We start from the raw sequence: 21,039 nt of genomic DNA on the forward strand, positions 1-21,039 counted from the left end.
AAGCAGGATGGCTCCATAACAAGCTCCTCTTCAGCAGCGGGGGGGTCTCCCGGGGCTCAGTGGGCTGTTGGCTGAGCCGGGGGCTTCGCCAGGCCTGGCTGAACCCCCCCCCCCCAGGGATGGGGCACATGTAGGGATGAGCATGGCTTCCCCGGGACAAGGGGGGTGTAATAGGGATATGGAGCTCAGCACCATGGTGCATGCTCAAGACCTCCCTTTTCCCAGCAGAGATGATCCCATCGCGGTCACATCCTGAGCCCCTTCACTAAACATCACACATGTCCCCAGCCATCAGAGCATCCCGAACCTGGGGAATGCCCCAGTGCACCAGAGCCAGGGCAGTGCCAGCATCACCCACACTTCAAGGACTTCAGCCCTCAGCCCCTGCAGCACTGGGGACCCATCCTGGGTGCACCACGGTGCTGACATGGGCCAGATACAGCTTGAGACGGTCCCGGAGCCAAGGGAGAGGCACCAGCCCTGGCCAGGGAACAGCGTCTCATTGAGCCGGGCGGCTGTGAACAGAGAGGGGCTGTGTGCCGGCGCGTCCCTGCCTGCCCTGCACACCCAGCGCCGCGCACATCCCGCCTGGAAAGAACAACATTCCCATCCCGGGAAACCCGGCACAGGCACACACACACACGGCACCGTTGTGTGCTCCCAGCCCACGGGCAACAGGCAGAGCTTTGTGCCCTGAAGGACCATGCAGCCCGTAAGCATCCCCAAAGCTGGCCCTGAAGGCACAGACCCTAGCGCGGAGCTGCAAGGGACCTGCAGCAAGGGAGCCATGCAGGGATGCTCCCTGGGGGGACAGGAGCCCTCCCCGTCCAGCCCCGTGAGGCTGAGCACGCTCCCATGCGGGGCCCAGCCCTATCCCAAGCTGGGAATGTTTAACAAGCTCCAGGCTCCAGTCAAAACTCCTTCCCCAGCAAACTCCTTGTGGTGATGCCACAAATCCTCCTGACCCCTCGATTCCACAGCTCTGCCGCTATCTGGGTCACTGCCGTGAGTCACGGACACCCAGAGAGTGACTCAACACCAGTAGAGGGGCCAGATCCTGCTGCTGGCTTCCCCAGGAGACTCCAAAACAGTGAGGAGGGGATGGAGGCACAGACATCGTCTCCAGACCCACCAACAGCCACCAGCATTCCAGGCAGGCAAGCGGGGAAACACACATCCTCTTCCCTGGAGGCTTGGAGGGCTGTGAAGGGCCTTTCCCAGTCCCATTCCCAAAGGCTTTGCAGCCGGGAATGGAGCTTCCACGTGAGGATTTGGCAGCAACAAGCTCCATGCCAGCAGCCAAGCAAAGTGAAGGTCCCCCACAGCCCTGGCCCCCCACCCAGTGTCATCGCAGTGCTGGGTGGGATGGATGATACATGAGCTCAACGCAGCACAACACAGTTCTGGGCTGGCTTTAGCCCCATGGAGCACATTGAGTGTATCCTCCAGGTATTCCTGGAAGGAAACCACAGCCCTGGACTACTGTGGCCACTGAGGCTGAGGAGGGGTGGGAAAGCAAAGCCAGCACCAGACCTGCCCCATGAGAGCCCCAACAGGGCCTGGGGTGTCACTTCTTAAAGGGGCATCCGTCCCTTCTGTATCCTCCACCCTCAGAGGATGCTCAGCACAGACACCTACAGACACACACACACGCAGACAAGCAGCCGTCTTCCATCCTCACCACAGGAATCTCAGCAAGGCAGTGGGGAAAGAAAAACAGGAGGCAGAAACCACAGACAAACCCCACTGAGCCTTTCCCATGGCGCTGACGCAACGGAGCCTCCAGCCCCGCGGGATGGAAACCCCTTTGCCAGGTCCCGTCCCCCCCCTCCCGGCCCCGTGCCCAGCGGGACAGCGGCGCTGAACCCCCACCACCACCCCGGGCCCCGAGCCAGCGGGCACCGCGCACCCACCGACGTACTGGGGAGGAGCCCAGACATCCTCTTTCCTAAGGATTAGTCAGTCATTGCATTGCTCACTTGGAACATAAATAGCTGCAGCATGACGGCGAGCAAGACTTTTCCTTGGAAATAGGCTTTTCCAAAGCTTTTCCTTCCCAGACACTGTGTTTGCGGATGGGGGGCAGGAATAACTCACAGCCTGCCAATCCCCCCCCCAGCCATGCACTGATTTTCCAGGGCAAGGAAGCGAGCTCTGATCATTGCGCTTGTTTCCACACTTGTGGCTGTCCCAGCCAGAGGGGCTTTTCCAGCCGACGCCATGACTCCGGGCCAGCGATTCCAGCGGGAATGCCAGCGCTGCTGCCCAGCCTGATGTGAAGCTGATGGGGAGAAGCCAAGCGAGCGCGACTCCGGCACCGCCGCAGGTGAAGCGCTCCCCAGCTCATTGCCCTGCTCCCAGCACATGCCTTGTTTCCACCCTTCACTGCACAGCTCAGCTCCCTGCCGCTGCCCTTCCAGCCCTGCATCCCACCCTGCAAGCAAGGAACACGGGGAGACGAAGGCGCCCATCGCCTTCCTCCCCAGGTACCCCATGTGCACAGGCAAGGTGCTCGGCGCATCCCGGTGCGCAGCCGGCGGGGAGGCTTCTCCCAAGGGCAGAGCTCTGAATTAACCATCCCACCCTAATGAGCTGATTTTATTAGTTTGTGAATGCATCGAGAACTCATTATCAAAATCAACATCAGCTCACTCCAGCTCACTGGAGCTGCAGCTGGGGCCGCACATGGCGCCCGCCCCGACGCACGGTGATGGGCTCCATCGTGCCCCAAACCCCGGCACCCACCCCACAAAGCTCCTCACACCTCTGTTTCAGATGTGGGGCTTCAAACCGGGCACCCAGCACAGCCCCAAACTGCTGCCACCCCAGCATGGGATGTGCAAGGTCCCCTGGGACCCACCCAATGCTATTGTGGGGTGAGAAGGCCCCATCCTGCCCCATGGTCTCCAGCCTTCTGCAAGCACCCTGAAGAGCCTGTGCAGCACCCAAACCTGGAGCATTAGGGACCTGATAGACCCAGGGAGCCAGGGCCAAGGCATGAAGCAGGGGCACAGCGGGTGCATTGTCCGGCTCAGCAGGACGCGCTCCCATTGGAAACAGCAGCTAATCCCATTTCATCCCCCTTCATGGCCATCAGCTGTTTTTCAGGCATGCAGGAGGCGGGTTGCTGAAACCAGAGCTATTGTGTCTGCTGTGCCCCAGCCCCCTCCATCCATCCATCTATCCCGGCGCCATGCCGGGCCAGGATCCGGCAGCATGTCCGCATCCAGCTCCCGCTCCGGCACATCCCCAGCCGGACCATCACGGGATGCTTGGAAATAGGGATGCTGCATGCATGCAAACTTCCCCCACGCTCTCAGCCTGACTTTGTGCTCCAAGCACAGAAGGAGGAAGAGGAGGAGAGGAAGCACCGAGCACCCCACCACACTGAGCCCCAAGCACAGAGGCTGAGCCCTAGGTTCAGCCACTTGCACAGCCCAGCACTCAATCGCTCCTCACGGGGAGACACAGGCTCCTGGCAGGGCTAAGGAGCAGAAATGACCCCATAAAACCCCAGTTAATGCCCAGTCCATGCCCTAGATTCAGCTCCATTCCCTCACCCAGCTGCGGCTCACAGCCAGTGAACCGGGATGCGCTGGGAAGTGACAGCCCCATGGAATAGGGACAGAGGGCCAAGCTCCGAGCATCCTGGCAAATGCACCCCAGCCCCACGGACACAGGCCTGGGGGCACAAGGGACACCCCTCTTTGCAGGCCAGGGGTAGCAGAACCCTTCCAGGCACCCCAGTCCCTGCCGGCCTCACACACAGACCCCGGTATCCTGGGTAAAGCCCTCCAGAGCCCAGCATTCCCATGGATAAACCCACCCTGGCCCCGGCACCGCCGCTGCGGGGAGCCAGGAGGCCTCAAGGTTACCAGCGAGGACTCGAGGCGGCCGTCTCACCCAGCGGTGCAAAGGCAATTAATGATCGCAGCTAAAATTAGCTCCGCGGCTCCTTGCTGCTAATGGTCAAAGCCATCAAGGTTCCCCTTCACCGGGGGCCTCGGCACGTCCGTGGGGCCGGCAGTGATGGATGGGAGCTGACAGAGGCGCGCTATCGCAGAGGGATGCAAGCAGCACCGTGCCATGGTCCCCGTCCCACTGCACCCACTGCCACCTCTGCCCGTGCCTCAGTTTCCCCCTTGGCTTCCTACGGATGAAAGGGAGAGTTCTTGGAATGCTGAGGAGCTGCCACTGAGGTGGAGGCTGGGGACAAGGGATGTTGGTAGGAAGGAGGGTGGGTTCGGCATGGGGGGACCCAGCATTCCTTGAATTGCCACCGTGCCATCCCTGCTCCCTAATGCCGGATGGGATGCCCAGCTGCTGGCATCCGTGGCAGCTGGTCCCAGTGCCCAAGGCCTTCTCCAGCCCACGAGGTGACACTGATCCATGTGGGGAGGTGACGGCACAGAGCAGGCAGCAGCTGCCGGTCACAGCATCCCCAGGGATGCTCCTTGCATGAGGCCCAGGGCCCCCCGCACCCCAAGTCCCCATTCCTGAGGGGGCCAAAGGCTGCAGGGAGACAAAGGGGGCTGGGGACCAGCTGCAGCCCAGGAATGTCCCCTGCCCTCGGCCCCGTTCCCAGGGATCAGGTTTCCCAGTTCCCAGGCAACCCGAGCCCGGTATGGCTTTCCAGGCCAGGCATTCCTGCACCCTGCAGGGCTGGGGCAAGGGGGGGCCGCTGCCTCCCCCCAGCACAGGCAGGTGGTCGGCGTCAGGCAGAGGAGATGAGGGGAAGGTGAGGAATCACGGGGAGCAGAGTGTGGGATGCACTCCCAAAGCATCTCTGGAAACCAGGGGATGGACCCCTCAGAGCATCTTTGGGAGCCAAGGGGATGGAATCCCCCTAAAGCATCCCTGAGAACAAGGGGATGGAATTCCCCTAAGGCATCCCTGGAAGCCAAGGGGATGGAATCCCCCCAAAAGCATCTCTGGGAGCCAAGGGGATGGAATCCCCTAAAGCATCCCTGGGAGCCAAGGGGACACAAGCTCGACAGCCGGTCCCCAGCCCCACAGAGAGGTGCTTGGGGCAGTGTCCATGCCAGCAGCATTGCCGGCGTGCCCGGGGTGTGAGGGATGCCAAGGGGGACCAGCAAGGCAGGGAGCTGCTGCCAGCACATTCCTGCCTGCTGGAACAGGACGGCAGGAACACACCCCGAGTCCAGACCCACCTCCATGGGGATGCAGAGGGAGGAGAACCCCAAAGCACAGCAGCAGCAACGGGAATGGGGTAGTTCCCAGTGTCACCACCGCATCTCTGAGTGACCCAGGTCCTGCATCCTCTCCAGCAGCTCCATGCACTTGAGGCAGCTCCCAAGACACCCCTTTGATCCCAGCCCCAAACAGTGCTGGATCTCTGCAGGAGCTTTGGAAGACCCAAGGGAACAAGGGATGCACGGCACCAGCACGGCCCCACAGCCACCTGCCCCGGCACAGCCCGGGGGCTCCGCTCGCCCTTCGTTAGCGCGATCACATCACCTCTGACAGCACCAGATTTATCACTGGCCTGGCACTGGCCGTTTGTCACCCAGCGACACGCGACCCCCTCTACCAACGCACCCCCAGCCAGTTTGTGTAGGGCCTACAGTAACGTGGGCTGTGCCTGGAGCTCGTCCCCAGGCAGGAACCAGCCACACGAGGGATCAGCTCCAGGCAGGGGCTAGGAACAAGGACATGGTCCATGAAGTCCTACCAAGGTGAAGGCAGGGTCACCCCTCACCACGCCCTGAGGCACCCTTCCTCCTCCCAGGTTTAATTTCAGTGTTTCCCCAGGTTCTCAAACCTGCCTCCTCCTTTTCCTCTCCTTCAGCTCCTTCATTTGCTCCCATGAGCAGAAATGCCACCGCAGCCCATTCCCCACCAGTAAAGCATTTGACATTGCCCCCCCTGGCCAGCACTCTGGGCAGTGGAGGTGGGTAGGAGCCCATAGCCCCCACTGGCACCCCTCATCCTGCCTGCTCTGCGCCATGGAGCCAACTCCCAGCCCATGGGCACGGTGCCATACCCGAGCGCTGCCGTGGCTCGGATCCCTGGCACCCCAAACCTTTGGGGAGCAGGGCAAGCCATGGGGCAGGGTGACACGGACCGGCTCCCCCCCCCCCCCCCCGGCGGTTATCAAGTCATCAGCATCGCACGGCTGAGCCTGGTCACTAATGGCTTCCAAAGCAGCATCAAATTTTAATCTTCCCTTCCTCTCCCCTAAAAGCCACTTTGCTTCCTGAGCCGGAGCTTTGCACCAGGCCTAACGTGGTGGCTGTGCTTGTGGGGAAGAGGGGGGCCAGGCCAGGAGAAACCCATGCTCTGCCCTTCCCTGCTGCTGCCGGCACAGAGGGCACTGGCAGCATCCTTCAATGACACCCTGGCATGAGCCTGACACCAGCATCCCGCTCCCTCCGTGCACAACGTGGGTACCAGGAGATGCTGGCATTCCCCCCGCTCCAGCCCCTAATAAGCCTCTTTGGTGGAAGCTGCCCATCTCAGGCCCCTGCCCCATATCCCTCCTGGAACCTTAAGCCTCCCAAATCCCTCCTGGGACTGGCTGCAGGCTCCTCAATCCCATTAGAGGTGCTGTGCCAGCGAAGGGGGCTCCCAGCCTGTGTCCCTAACACTGACGGGGGGAGAAGCACATCCCCGGGGGGCACAAAGCCTGCCACAAGTGGGGAGGAGGGGGCCAGGACCCCAGCGGGGGGGTCCATGGCACTGGCATAGGTCGCACTGCGACACAGCTCCCGCTGACTGATGAGCCACCACCGGCACCACGTTTGGCTCCGAGTAATTAGCGCCAGGCCCCTAATCAATAAGTTATTTTTTGCCGGGGGTAATTAATAATTACACAGCCCAGACGGGCTGTAATTAAACTTCCATCCCCTCATTCCCAGGCGACGAGGGGCCTTTGTTTTACCAACTGCAGGTATTAAAGTGTCTCATCCTGCGCCCAGGCCGCAAAGGTCTCCCGCCGTCCCCTCCCCTTCCCTATTGATCCCATTTTCTTTGGCTGCTCAAATCGATCCCGCCGGCACAAAGCGCTGCCTGCGTCCGCTCCCCCTGCCCCTCGCCACCAGCCCTGCAGGGATGCCCATGTGGGGCTGCCCTGCCTGCCCCACTGCAATGGGGCTGAGCCCGAATCCGAGCATCCTGCCTGCTCCGTCTCCCTCATCCCAGCGCTCCGCCAGCCCCTCACGGCAAGCACAGCCAAGGAGGTGACCCTGAATGCAGCCGGGGAAGGCGGGCACGTGCCAGGCTTTGGCAATGCTCCCTGTGCCCGTGGCTGCCGCCCGCCACGGTGACGGGCACCGGGCAATGTCACACCGCCCGCCAGGACGTGACACACGCAGCAAAGCCCGGCTCCTGCGCCAGGAGAGCGGAGCAGAACCCCTCGGCCACCTCTCCAAAGGGCTGCAGCACGCACGGCCCCACGGCAGCCACCCCATAGAGAAGGGGAAGGAGATCGGTCCCCACCAGGAACCCGTCCCGCTGGCAGGGAACAAACGGACCACAGAGGACCCGCCAGCCGGAGACGCCAGCCAGGAGAAGAGAAACTCAGCAAGGGAGTGAATCAATCAAAGAGACCTTCACAGCTCCCCACACAGGGCCTGCCCGGATAATGTACTGCCGCTTTAGATGTTATGTTCTGAACTTAATTACTGAGAAATTATAGCAGTGCTGGGGGAGGCTCAGGGGGAGCGGGAGGACGGGAGCGCACGGGGACTTCTGGCTCCGCTCGCTGCCGCAAACAAGGGCAAGAAATGTCGTGGGCGAGGACCCCCGGCGCTGCACCCCACTGCGCTCCCCACATCTCACAGCCTGGATCCACTTGGTCCGAGCGGCAGGGATGGAGGCGGCCGCGCTGCAGCCCCAAGGGGAGCCTCGGTGCTGGGGAGGGGACGGGACCCCAGGGTCCTCCCGGCACCTTGGAACCCCGGCTGCACCCCAAAGGGCCACAAAGTGTTTCTACATCCCCCTCGGGCAGAGGAGCAGCTAAAACCAGACTGAACCATGGCAGAGCCCTGGAGAGAGGAGCAGCGAGGGCTCACCCTGCCCTGCGGTACCGCCTCACTAAAGGGCAGGGACCCCCAGGCACCCCGGGGGCTCAGGGCTCAGACCCCTGCAGCCCCAGCCCGGTCTGAGCAGGCGGCTGGAGGTCGATGGGAACAACACCAGGGCGAGAGCTGCTCCTCGGGAGCTCCCCAGACTTGCACCCCACGTCTTGCGGTGTAACGGGGGCTCTGCCGGAGGGGGTGAGATGGGCGCCTTCACCCCTCACCACCCCCCGGGGATGCTCAGCCTCCCGAAAGCGGTCCAGGGCGGTCTCTACCCCATGCTCTGAGCACCATTCACCCCCCCCATCCCCAGCCCGGGGGCAGTTTTGGGGCAGGGGAGGAGAGGAGGAGGCAGAACCGCGCTGCTCATCCCCGCCGAGCCCTCCCGGACACGGGGCTGCGCTTGGCACCGGCGGCGCTTCTCCAGCACCACCGATGCTGTCCCCCCCACAACAGCAGGAGCTCGGGGGCTGCCCCACTCCCCGCACACATCCCCCGGCTGGCACAAAGATTCCCCGACCCGGCAGGGCGGGAGCGGCGCTGGGACCCCCGCAACCCTCCGCGTTCCATCTCCAGCGCCCAAAGCCGGGGCTGGAGGATTCCCCCCCGCCTTCCCCCAGTATCCCCTTACCTTGGGCGCCGGCTCCCGGGGGTCCGGGCAGGGCGAGCACCACGAAGCACAGCAGCGCCCAGCTCCCGAGCCGGGCCATGGCTCCGCCGAGCCGGGGCGGGGGGGAACTTCCCCGACTTTATAATCCGGGGGGCGGCGGCGGCGCCAGCCCCGCTGCGGGCCGGGCACTGGGGCGTCCTCCGGGCTCCGGCGCAGGGACCCCCGCAGCAGCGCTGCCCGGGGCGGGGGGGAGCACGGCGGGGGGAAAGGCTCCCGGTGGTGCGCAGCGGGGCTCCGCAGGCAGCTCCCCACCGCGGGCAACCTCGCTGGGGACGAGCGGAGCCGGGACCCCCAGATCCGGAGCGGGGCCGGCGACCGAGCCCCTCCCCGAGCGCTACGCCCCGCGTCAGGGAAGGGGCCGGGAAGCGCAGGGCTCCGAGCCCCCGGCCCCTGCGGGCACCGCGGCGGCTCCCGGAGCCGAGCAAACCGCAGGGGCCGAAAAGTTTGGGGTCCGGGGGGGGCGGCCCCTCCCCAGCGCTCAGCTCCTGCCTGGGGACATCCCCGCCTCGGCGGCTCCTGGCCACGGATGGTGGGGGGGGTCGCCTCTCCTCGTTGCGCCCCGGCACTAGCGGGTAACCCCGGGGAAAGTGCGGCTGCGCTGCGCAGCGGCGCGGGGTCCCGCTCGGAGCCGCCGGCGGTGCGCGGCGGGCGGGCTGGCGGCGCCCCGCCGACCCCTCTCGGCGCTCCGGCCCCGGCTGCTGCTGCCGCTGCTCCGGTGCGGCGGCGGAGTGAGCGGCGGCGGCGGGGCTCGGCGGAGCCGGGGGCAGCCCGAGCCGGGGAGGCGGGGAGACGGCGCGGCTCGGAGCGCTACCCAGCGGCAGCGGCCGGGCGCGCACGGAGCCGCGGGGGGAGCGGGAGCGGCGGGCGCGTCTCCCCACCTCCGGTTCGTGCGGAGCGGGAGGGTCGGGTCGTGTCCCCCCCTCCCCGGTGTCCCCGGCAGCGTGAGCAGCAGCTCCGCCCCCCCCCGCAGCTTTCGCCTCTCCCAACGTCCCAGCCCCTCCGACAGCACTCAGAGCATCATCACCGGGTCCTTGGGAAGGGGACACAGCTTGGCCCCGAGGCGATGAGCAAACTCATTGCCACAAGATCATCAAAGCAAATATTTTCGGGGTCTCGAAAAATATAAGCTCTACCCCTAGAGATGAGCCAGCAGCACCTCTCAGATCACACACCACCCCACAGGCCCAATCCTGCAATTCCTGAAGCCCAAATCTCCCAACAGGATCAGGCCTTAAATGCACATCCTTTGAAGATGTCCGTGCTTTACACTATTACAGTACCTTGCTGTACTGTAGGGGAGAGTGGCTCAGTCACGGCTGCTACTGAGCATTAACACCCAAGGACCTACACCATCTGCACAGAAGGAAATAGCTATCCTGAGTGCTGGATCAGCCTCTGAGCACACACAGTACTGCTGAGCCAAGGCACCTACAAGGATCAGGGTGAAGTAAAAGCATGAGCAGATTAGCCTGAAGCCAGGCCCAGCACCGCCAGGTCAAATCAGGGCAGACAGGAGGGAGCACTCTCCCCACGAGCATCGATACCGCTGCGTGTGTTAGTGCCCCAGCCCCGGTGTGCATTTCCATTGCATTAGAGGCACCCGCGTGTAAACCGTGCGCAGTCCTTGGTGGGGGACAGCGCTCGTGTGCACGTTGCTTATTTGGAGAGCTACTGCCAAATTTCCCATCGACCTCTTGAAGAGAGACTGAACAATAACCCAGCGCTTGCCCACCCCAGCATTAATCAGCTCCGTGGCTGGCATCGCAACCGAGCTGACGGGGATCGATGTGCTGTGGGAGGCTGCAATCCTGCCTCGCCTCTCTCCAGGAGGTGTTCCCCAGTGTGGGCTGGAACAAGCAGGGAGAGGGGCTGCTTCACCCCGCTGTGGTGGGCTCAGACCATGCTCCCCAGGCACCAACACGTGCTGCAGCCACGATAATGCTCAGCAGGCTCCAGGGCCCCTGCGGGATCAGGGCTTTGTTCCATTAAGAACAGGAATTCCTGTCTCCGGGGCCATAAATTCAGGGTCTGCCCCTGGTGCCTGCACTGATTTATGGTTATTGCAATTAATCTTGCCAAGGTGCAAGGCATTTATTACCCACTTGCACAGGTACCTGGCTCCCCACAGTCAGCCGGGCAGACTGGTTGAGTTCAGATCTCGCAGCCGTGCTCCCACCAGAGCACATCCTCCCTCTCCCAGCCCCGACAGCACAGCCCTGCCTGCTCCATACCAGCTCTTATGTGCCCAAATCCATCCAAGCAGCAGCAAGTCCCAGCAGGCAACAGCCCAGCTCTTTCCAGGAGTGGGTGGAGAAGCAGAGAGCTGGCACATCTCATGGCACAGAGAGGGCAGGGGGCTCTGGTGACACCTACCCAGTGGCACTGAGGACGTGCCAGCAATGCCTGGGTGGGAGGCTGTGCTGCTGGGTCACCCCCATGCAGGGCATCTCTGCATCGCCCAAGAGTTTCGGCCTGGTCCTCCAAAACCACCACACAGCACACTGAGAATCCCCGCTTCTAAGCCGCAATTTGGGGCAGCATCACTTGTAATTACACTGGGAATCACGACAACGCATGGACCAGCTCAGAGCCACGTCGTGCGACTCTTGCCTCTCCAAGACTCTTCCGGAAGGGGTGAAGATGCGCAGGTCTCCAAGTGCTCATCGGGGTTTTGAGCTCCTCTCTGGAAACCCCTGATCCCAGCAGCAGCACATCCACAGGCTGCTGCTGGAGACCTCAGCTAATGGGGGGGTGGGCTTGGCACAGCCACCACAGGCCCCGCAGGCAGCAGGAACCGGCCTCGGGGCTATTTGTGGATTTGAAAGCTGTGATTTTACCTCCTGCTTGAAGAGGGCGCATCAAAGTCAAACCCAAAACGCGGCGCTGGGCTCGAATTAAAACCTCTTGTCTGAAACCAAGGCCAGTTCCAAAAAAAGATCAAGGCTTTGTCTGAAATGGAAAAGTCTCTGCTGGGATGTCAGGCGCTTCGGGGACCGTCAGCCTTACCCAAAGGCTGCAGGACAACAGCCAAGAGCTTCCTTCATCCAGCCTCAGCATCCCTCGTTTTCCTTGGACGAGGCACTGCCTCTTAGCATCGCTGTTCTTTAAGCACGAGAGCAGCATCCCATGGGGAGCATCGTGCCACCTCCGAGCTCCCTGCTCTGCGAAGTGCAAGGAGAAGCAAGGTTGGAAGCAGCGCCTGTGAGAGACAGACTCCAGGAGCCCAGAGCTTGTCTGCTATCAAAGGGGAGGGGAGACAGAGGTAACCACAGGCTGCCAGCACCGGCACAAGGAAGAGGAACCGGATAACAGAGGCTCCGCAGCCTCAGACAGGGGTGTAACAAGCTCCCATAGGCAGGAGCTGAAGCCAGCCCTATCCAGATTTGCAATGAAGTGCACACCTCTGATGGTGAGGATAATTGACTGGCTGCAGCACAGCTGCCCAAGACTTCTGTTTGTAATGAGGATTGGAAGTGGCTTTTTAATCTCTCCTGAAGAATCTGCTCTCCTGGAAGAGTTAATTCAGGGTAATGCTGGAGGCCATGAGCGATATGTTAACTCCTCTCTTTAAACCCGGGCTTAGGACAGGCCCCTTCTCCCCGGCAGAGCCATGGTGCGGGATGAGGTGCAGCCATTGCACACCCCTGAGCCCTGGGGCCACTTCTGCAGCCCCAGGCAGAGGCACAAACAGGCAAATGCTCCATTTGCAGCAGGACTGAAGGTGCCTCTCCTCGAAGGGCATCAGACAGCTCCGCGCTGCCCTTGGATGCTGCGCAAGGAGCCTCGGAACCAGCGCGGAACAGAAGCATCTTAAATATTTGATGTCTTCAAAAATAATAGCGAGAAAAGGAATAGCAACAGGAGAGAGCCCTCTCCTCCTGCTCCTCTTCCCAGCCCCGAGCACCCTCCCAGCATCAGCTGCTCGAGGCTTCTCAGCCCAATTATGATCCAAGCCCAGAACGAGATCATGCTCAGTGCTGGGGCTGCAGAGCTGGGGGGCTCTGAGCTGGCAGAGAGCAGAGCAACGGCATCTCCCAGTAACAGTCATATGAGTCCCATTTCCAAGCAGGATCTGGCTCCTTTCGGAGAGCAGCGGTTTAGGAACAAGTCGAGAAGGGTTGGAAACTTCTCAGGGTTGCCATAAATCCCCCTCCAGAGCATCTTCCAGATGCAGCATTCCAGAGCAGGAGCATCTCTAAACGTAAACCAAACCCAAAGCTGCATCCCCAGGACCAGGAGCCCCACAGCAGCTCCCCCGCCTCCCTGCAAAGCCAAACCTTGCTTTTCCTCCTGCCGGATAGAGCCAACAGGAGCCCCCAGGAAGGGGCTCGGCGGTGGCTGGGTTTGCTGTGGTGTGACAGGGTAAAGGTGCAACCGCAGGCTTCATGGCAGCGAGCTCAGCATTGGCCCTGCACCCCGAGACCACCAGCACGGAAGCATCAGCTCGGCAGCACCAGCCCCACCAACAGCCCAGACCTCGAGGCTGACTTTTAAACCAGGAGATTAAAAATTCAGGCGCAGGTTCTGGCTCACTTTAATGTGATTTCTTAACATTTAAAGGCCACCTTCCCCAGCATTTCTCAGCGCAGCAGCTGGGGAGCAGCCAGCCTTGCTAAGGGCTGATCCAAGACTCTCACTTCATCACACGCTTCCAGGAGCTGATGCTGTAAAGGAACTCGCTGCTGAGCCCCACACAGCAGCCAGGGCCAAGCTGGGGGTTGCCAGGAGCCCCCCAGCTCCGCTTCCCTTGGCTGGAACAGCTGCAACAAGCACATTCCTGACACCCAGCTCCCCACGTACCCCAGCATCTGATGCTCAGAGAAGGGCTGGGCACCGCAGAATAGAAAGCCAAGGACTTGGGAAGACACCAGCTCACTCTTTAAGACCACAGCGCATTTGCTTATGCACCCCAACCTTTGCAGTCACCACACTGAAGCACATACAGGTCTGCATGTCCCCACTGCAGCCCCAGGCACTGCTCACACCCCATAACTCAGGGCAGCAGCAAGCAGAAGCTCACAAAAGCAACAGAAAAGCCCCAAAGTCCATCTTACCTGGTTGCCAATGGGCACTGCTTTGTGGCTCATCCCTCATGGAAAAGGCCAGGTTGCTCCTGCTACTTCCCAGATGGCTCCAGCACAGGGTTGGGCACCCCCATGCCCATCAGCATCAAAACCACAACACCCCCAACCACTGCCTCCCCCCAGCTCTGCCTGCTCAGGCTCATTTAACCCCTCTGCATTCAGCCACCAGATTTAATTCACCTGCAGGTTAACCCCCCCCCCCAAAGGTGTGTGCAGGGAGCAACTGCAGCCCCCAGCCCTTGTTTTCCTCATTGTTACTGAGGGAAGGGGGAAACCCCATCCCTGGATCCATGCTGGGGCTGGAACAGAGGCAGGCAGCTGCTGGCTCCATCCTTGTGTGCCCACTGAGCTGCATCACACGTTGGCCCCAATGTCTTATAATAGGAAGCCCCCAAAATGTCTGGCTGCTCCCCAGGATCATCAGGAGGGTGGCAGGAGGCTGCCCCCCCCCCCCCCATGTCCTCACCCCATGGGCCCCACACATCCCAACCTCACCGTGCCCTCTGTGCTCAGCCCCAGTCTCTGCTCCATCCTGGCACGCCGCAGGGGCTGTCCGTCATCACAGGGTGCTTCAGGTGCTGCTCTGCTTTTCGTCACTGCAGGATTAGGTGATAAATAATGTGTAATAATAGGAGAAATAGTAAATAATGTATTTTCTGACTTATATAATGGGTAACACTGGGCACAGCCTGGCAGAGCCGCATGCTGCAGTGCTGCTGGACTGGCAAAGGGCAGTGGGTGCGAATGGTGACCGAGGGAGGGGGATACACGGCTCTGTGGGGCTGCAGGGCCTGTCCCCCCACAGACATCAGCCATTCACTCCCTTGCTTGTGCTCCCACAAAGCCCCAGGGCCATTTCAGGGAGATGCAATTGCAGCTCCTCAATCCATCCCATCAACAGCAGCAAAACCTCAGAGTGAATTAGTCCGTGCTTGCGGGCAAAACATCAGGTTGGGAATGGGATTGTGGGGAACCCCAGCGAGAGGAACCCTGCCCAGGCCCCTCTGTGTTCACTGCTCCAGCTGGATCTGCTCCATTCCCCACCGGAGCTCCAGCGGGATGGGGACAGCGCCGGGGTCACTGCATCCCGAGCATCACCCTGTGTTATCCCAGGGAGAGCCAGGGAGCACGGAGGCGCTCGGGAAATGGATTCCAGCTGGTTCCTGCCGAGTTATTGCGCTGAAGCAGGGGCCGCCGATGGGATTTGCTGTCAGTTGTCCCCCATGCCGAGCACGAGAGCTGCTGACTCATAAGAAATCAGCGGAGGCCATTGAGAGCGCGGTGATGGGGCAGGGCTGCGCCGCAGCGCTGCTCCCCAGCACCTCTCTTCCCACACCAAACACCCTCATGGAACACAGGCAGAGAGACCTGGACCCAACCTCGCTGCAAAGGTTGACCTGGGAGAACCACCCCTTGTGCCTCAGTTTCCCCTTGCCCAGAGGCTGGGGGAGCTCAAGGTGAGCATCTCAGTGATGCCATGGGTGAGATGGGGACCAGCTCATCGCAACTGGGTTGTGCTATCGCCACCAGCCTGGAGAGAGGCGGGAAGAGGCCTGAATTCCTGCCGGCCGGATAAAGCAGCTACGTTTCAGATAATTCCAGATAGTAAATTTTTTGAGTCCCTATAAGCTAAAATCAATATTGGCACAACTGTGCGTCATTAAAAACTAAATGAACATGACAAAGCCAAACTGCTGCCTATTAAACAAATGAGTTTTCTATCCACACAGGCACAGCGGGTTATTACATTCTTTATTACAGGAGCATTGCCTTTTATAAAAGGGGGTGGGAACACGCTGCCCTGTGCTGCTGTGATGGAGCCGGCGTGTGCCTGCCCTTCCCATGTCACCAGGACACGGTGTACCAGGAGCAGAGCAGTACATTGGGCAGCCCTTGGCTTTCCGGCTGGATTCACAAACTGATGTGGAGCAGCCAAGCCCCTGCGCTGAGTCCTCTCCTTTACTGAGCTTTGCTGCAACAAGGAAAAGCCACCAGGATAAGGGATCTCTGCGGCCCTCAGCCTCGGAGAATGGCTGGTGGGGAGATATCCTAACAAAGCAGGGTGCTCCTGAGGCCACGCGGGATGCAGGGATGCACAATGCCAATGTGACGGCAACAAGAGGGTAATGTGATGCAAGTGGTCCAGTGGTGGTACAGCGATGCAACAGCAACACAACAGCAATGCAACAGCAACACAACCGTGCTCCCATGCAAGGTAGTGGGTAACCTCCATCCCTTGCTCTTGACAGGCAGCAGCATAGCAGGAAGGCTGCACCATGCCTTTTCAGCCCAGATCTTGGAAGTCCTGGAAGTGCCCTTGATCCTCTCCAGGGACCAGGAGGATTGGGAGGACCAGGCTCTGCCTGTCACCCTCATCTGCCACCATCACTCCCTGGTGTCATGGGTACCGCAGCGCTGGAAAAGCTCTTCCAGCCCCCCGCTGCCTGTCCCCGTGCAATGAATTCAGTGTCCTGATTGTGTCCAAGCTCTCACCGCACACCCAGTGGTATAAATATTCATAGGTGCTGGGTGAGGAGAGGGCTGCGAGGGGACTGGAGCAGGGGAAGGGGCCAGGGCTGCTCCCGCTGCTCCCCCCCCGGCAGCCATCAGGAGCAGTGGCTGGGAGCCGAGCTGGGAAAGGTCAGTGTGCTCAGCCATGGAGAGCAGAGCGCTGGGGGGAAGCTGCTGGATGAGCCGCTCAGCAAGTGCCAGTGGGGATGATGGGGAACGTCATCCCATCTCCTTCCTGCAGGACACACACCCCCCCTTGGAAACACAGACACACATGGACCTGTGCAGTGCAATGGGTTCCAACCCCCTGCCTTCCACTAGAGCAGGTTGCTCCAAGCCCCGTCCAACCCGGCCTTGAACACTGCCAGGGATGGGGCATCAAGTTCATCTCTACAAGGAGAGAAGAAAGTGACTGGGAAGGGAAAGCTCCATCGGGATCCATCCGCAGCCCTCAGTCCCCAGCCCGCCTGGCGCCCTGACAGCTTGATGGATGGCACGGCAGCACATGCACTGCATCCCTTATCGGGAGCAGCTCCAGCAGGATGCTGGGAAGGAGCTGCACATCCAGGGATGCGGATTCAATCCTGCTGCAGGCAGAGGAGTCAATCACATCCCTATTGAGCAGAGGCAGAGCCAGCCGGGAGGGGAGTGAGCTGCCGCAGGAAGTTTTATGGGGCCTGAATCAATCAGTGGGAATCCCATAAAGACCGGTGGGTATAAATGGGCTCCTCGGATAGGTTTTGACATCCAATTGTCTTTTCCATTTCAGTTGTCATAAAGCTGTGCACACCCATATATACAGTGAGAGCGAGTGTACACGCTCAGGAAGATTGAGGCGCAGCCACGTGTACAGCAGAGCTCGACACACGTGCGCGCAGGCACGGAGGGGCTCCGGACACACATGTTACAAATGGCAAAGTCCCCAGGATCCAGGGATCCATCTACCTGCCTTTACCCATGGAAGGAGCGGGAGGTGGGTGATGGGAGACTGGTTTCTGAGGCTGTTTAGGGGAAAAAGCATTTAAAGGAATAAAATCAGAGGCCCCTCCAGCACCCAAGAGTGAGACGCGAGGAGCATCCCTCCTCCCAGCCAGCATCGCGCTCTGCAGAGGCATCTCAGCTACAGGATTAGCCACAAACTTAGATGAGCAAGCAGGTCGTACATCATCTCTACATAAATCATTTGCTGGGCTCGGAGATGTAAGCATCAGGGCCTGGGGATGGAGCTGAGCTTAAATAAAATGATGGGAAATCCAGAGCACTGAGATGCAAACCCCAAGCGATGGGGGAAAGAGATGCCCTGGCCTTGGCCCTGAGGCAGCACTCGGCTCCCAGCCTGCCCACAGGCTTTGTGTTGCTTTTAATTGTGCCGGTGATTAATTGTCCCTGAAGCACCACATCCTCTCCATCATGTTGTCATGCATCATCCTTGGCCATGGAGCCGGTAAGAGGATGAGGAGCAGCATCAAAAGCATCAGGAGAGAGGGGAATGGAGATGAAGGAGTATTGCTGACCCATAGTTGCAGCTCTGGGGCAGGGAGATGGAGATGGAGCTGGGACCACTGGGAGAAGGTGACTGCTGCATCGCATCATAGGTGAACAATTAGGGATGATTCCCTCTGCCCATCTGGCACGCAGGAAGAGGTGTGCAGGAATGAAACACACGGCTCCAGAACCTCCTCTTCCTCCTCCTTCCTCATCTTGGGCTGCAGCCTTGTTAGTAAATGAGAGCTAGAGAACATGGAAGGGTTGGGGAGGGGGGAAGAGGAAGGCCTGCATGGTGCAGCTGAAAGGGCCCCCTGCAAAGCTTGGCTGTAGATATTCTCTCCATCATGGTCCATGAGAGAAACCCAGCATCCCTGGGGTCCCACACTGGAGACTCAGCACCCCTGGGGCCCTGTGCAAGCCAGACTCTGGGGATGCTGCTCCCCAGCCAGTCACTCACATCCGAGCCACTGCCTTCCTTCAGAAACCATCTCATCCAAGCGCATGGCAGTGGCAAGAGGGATTTATCACATCCCAGGGTGCCGGGTCCCCTCTGTGGATAAGGTAGTTTGTGCACACAGACACCAGCCTGCGTCTCCTTCTTACTTCTCCCTCCTCAGCTCACAGCTCATCATCAGTTACAGCAGTGACCAGTCACCTAAATCACCCGCTCTGCTCCCACTGCCCACTCTGATTGATGCTGTGATTCTTCTCCTCTCCAAAGAGCCGCTGCCTGGCTGCAGCTCTGCAGGGACCCCGAGGAAGGTGGCACCTAATCCATGGGGCACTCTGGACCCGCAAAGGAGCCCCCGAAACCTCCTCTCCCCACCCGGTGTTAACCCTGTTTGTTCAGAGCGGGCACCATGAAGCGGATTAGCAGGAGCTTGTTCAGCGCGGCTTGGCACAGGCTGCGGCACGGCTGCCCGCTGCCAGGCTCTGCCTCCCTGGCAAACAGCTGCTTCCTTCTGGCTGCCATCAGGGCCGAGGGCTGGGAATTGCTGGGAGCAGCAGGCTGCTGGCAGGGCTGAGCCACTGGGAGCTGTATGAGAGGTACAGGATGCTCTAGGACAAGGGACCTAAACCAGCTCCCAGCAAGGTCCTCTGCGAGCTGGGACAGGCGGTGGCTCTCACAGTGGGGCCGGACAGGGAGGGATGCTCTGCGGTACCCAGCTGTGGTGTTGGATGCTGCTCAGCATGTCCGTGCCACACTCATATTTGCTTAACTGATGAGGTGTCCAAGGGGATGATGCCAACATCCTACCAGCACTCAGCTGGGGTCTGCTCCTGCACGGGAAAGGAGGGATGGATGGATGGTCCATGGGCTGTGCCAGATCCGAGCATCCCCCTAAGCCTATTCCCCAGCCTGCAGCCAAGGGAGGCTGGAGGGGACAAAGCTCTCGGCTCGCAGCATATGCAAGCGAAGAGCGAGCGGTCCCCGGGCAGCGCTGCGAGCAGCGGGGCGTGCGCCGAGAGCTGGCTGCTGCATCCCCCAGCCGTGCCAGCGCCTGCCCACACTGACGTGCACTGGTCCCCTGCCGGGTCCCATCACTGCCATGCGGGGTGATGCGCACTGAGCCGCGGTGCTGGGCTCGTCCCCGGCATCCGTGGCTAAGGATGTGGCACAGCCCCAAGGGTGGCAGCACTGGTTATAGTGCAGGACGGATGGAGCTGGAGGTGCCCATAGCCACTGTGACCCCTCAGGCGAGGAACGGACCCCTCTGACCCCCAGCGTGCTGCTGCCGATAGAAAGGAACCCAGCAGAGGCTGTGAGGACAAGCAGCGATGCCCTTGTCCCCTGTGCCATGCAGATGTGACTGTGGCCAGGCCATGAGGACACAGATCCCTGGGAGCTGGAGGCAGTGGGACCGACTTAAATCAATTTTACATTGACCATGAGGTCTGATCCTGACTCAGGTGACGTTGAACTCCACCATCACCGGGGCTCACAGCGGAGCAGGATGAGGCCCCACGCCGCGTTCAGCCAAGGACAAGGGGGTTTTGCAGGGGCTGAGCTCCCGCTGATTCCATTTGCACTTCCCTGGCAGGGTGCTGCCAGCCCAGCGAGGTGTGAATGAATCCCTCCCTTTATCCCAACGTGCTTCCCAGCCACGCGCCAGCTTCTGCCCACCCACACACCCCATGCACATCCCTGTCCTCCGTGCGGGGCTCTCAGCTGAGCTGTGGTCCCCATCGGGGCAGGCCAGGACACCCCACACCTCCCCACGCTGGCACCGCCTCCCCAGTGCACAGCAGGAGCAAGCTGCTGCTGAATAACTGGATCCCACAAATCACTGCCTTTCCCCCCGGCTTCGGGACACGTTTGTCATCGAGCCGGGAGGCAGAGCTCGGCTCCCGCTTCAGTTATCCATACACATGCTCGGGGCTCAGGCAGTGGTGATGGCGGTGGAGCACAGGACACGGGTGTCCCCAGCGCTCCCGGCTTTCACGGTGGCACCGAGGTGACAATGGAGGATGGGGGTCTCTGGGCATCCCCCATCACCCCTCTCGTCGCACGCTTCCCTGTGTTGGGGGGCAGATGGGGACGTGTCGGCTCTGCACCCACTGCACCCCATCTCCAGGGGCCGGCAGGGTGGGGGAGCCCCGTTTCTGTAGGGAATGCTCCTGTCTGGAGCAGCCTGTGAGAAAGCGGAGCAATAAGCTCGCTATGGGGCAGCATCCCAGCACAGCAGCACGCACCGGCTGGGCAGAGCAGAGGCAGAGGGACCCATCACATGCCCTGTCATGACAGTGCACATCAGCAGGTGAAGGGACTCCAAAGCAGCCACTCTTCAGCGTGGCCCCCCTCCAGCAACATGCCAGCCCCAGGGGACACATCCTGTGTCTGCCCACACCGCGGTCCCCTCTGAGCAGAGCAGCCCGAAGGCAGGCGGTGAATGTGCCCGTCACCGTGGCTCTGGGGTCCCTGGGGATGGAGTGTCTGTCTCTCAGCTCTTGTGCTGTGCATGGGCTAAGGCACAGGGGAGGAATTAAAGATAAAACATGAGTCAACGGCAAGAGACACCAGCACCTCCCGCTCGGTACAGCCATGGATCAGCAGGGGCTCCTGCCGAGGTGCTGGGAGTCACAGGAGATGGGAAAAGGTCATCAGGGAACAGCACCAATCTGGTGGTGAATGTCACCAATCCCACTGCAGAGACAAGGACAAGAGCCATGTAGTGCTGCAGGGCATCAGCACATGCCCATCCCATGGCTAACTGCTCTCAGAGGACTGGGATAGGGGTGGGGATGG

The 21,039-nt window shown here is 60.9% G+C and overlaps 2 protein-coding genes across 4 annotated transcripts in view; one reads left to right on the plus strand and one right to left on the minus strand.

Annotated features, from left to right (window-relative positions):
• SDK2 (sidekick cell adhesion molecule 2) overlaps positions 1-9,338 on the minus strand; it is a 43,666-nt gene extending 34,328 nt beyond the window's left edge. The window contains exon 1 of one of the 3 annotated variants that reach the window (XM_065693543.1): positions 8,671-9,331. In XM_065693543.1, coding sequence (XP_065549615.1) covers positions 8,671-8,749 — 79 coding nt within the window. In that variant the 5' untranslated portion in view covers positions 8,750-9,331. Of the gene's footprint in view, positions 1-8,670 lie in introns of all 3 variants that reach the window. The other 2 variants (XM_065693542.1, XM_065693544.1) reach the window with 2 other exon arrangements.
• The window catches only part of RPL38 (ribosomal protein L38), a 72,874-nt gene that overhangs the window by 18,642 nt on the left and 33,193 nt on the right, over positions 1-21,039 (plus strand). The window lies entirely within an intron of this gene.

The sequence above is a fragment of the Lathamus discolor genome, chromosome 13 (genome assembly GCF_037157495.1).
Source record: "Lathamus discolor isolate bLatDis1 chromosome 13, bLatDis1.hap1, whole genome shotgun sequence".
Lineage (NCBI taxonomy): Eukaryota > Metazoa > Chordata > Aves > Psittaciformes > Psittacidae > Lathamus > Lathamus discolor.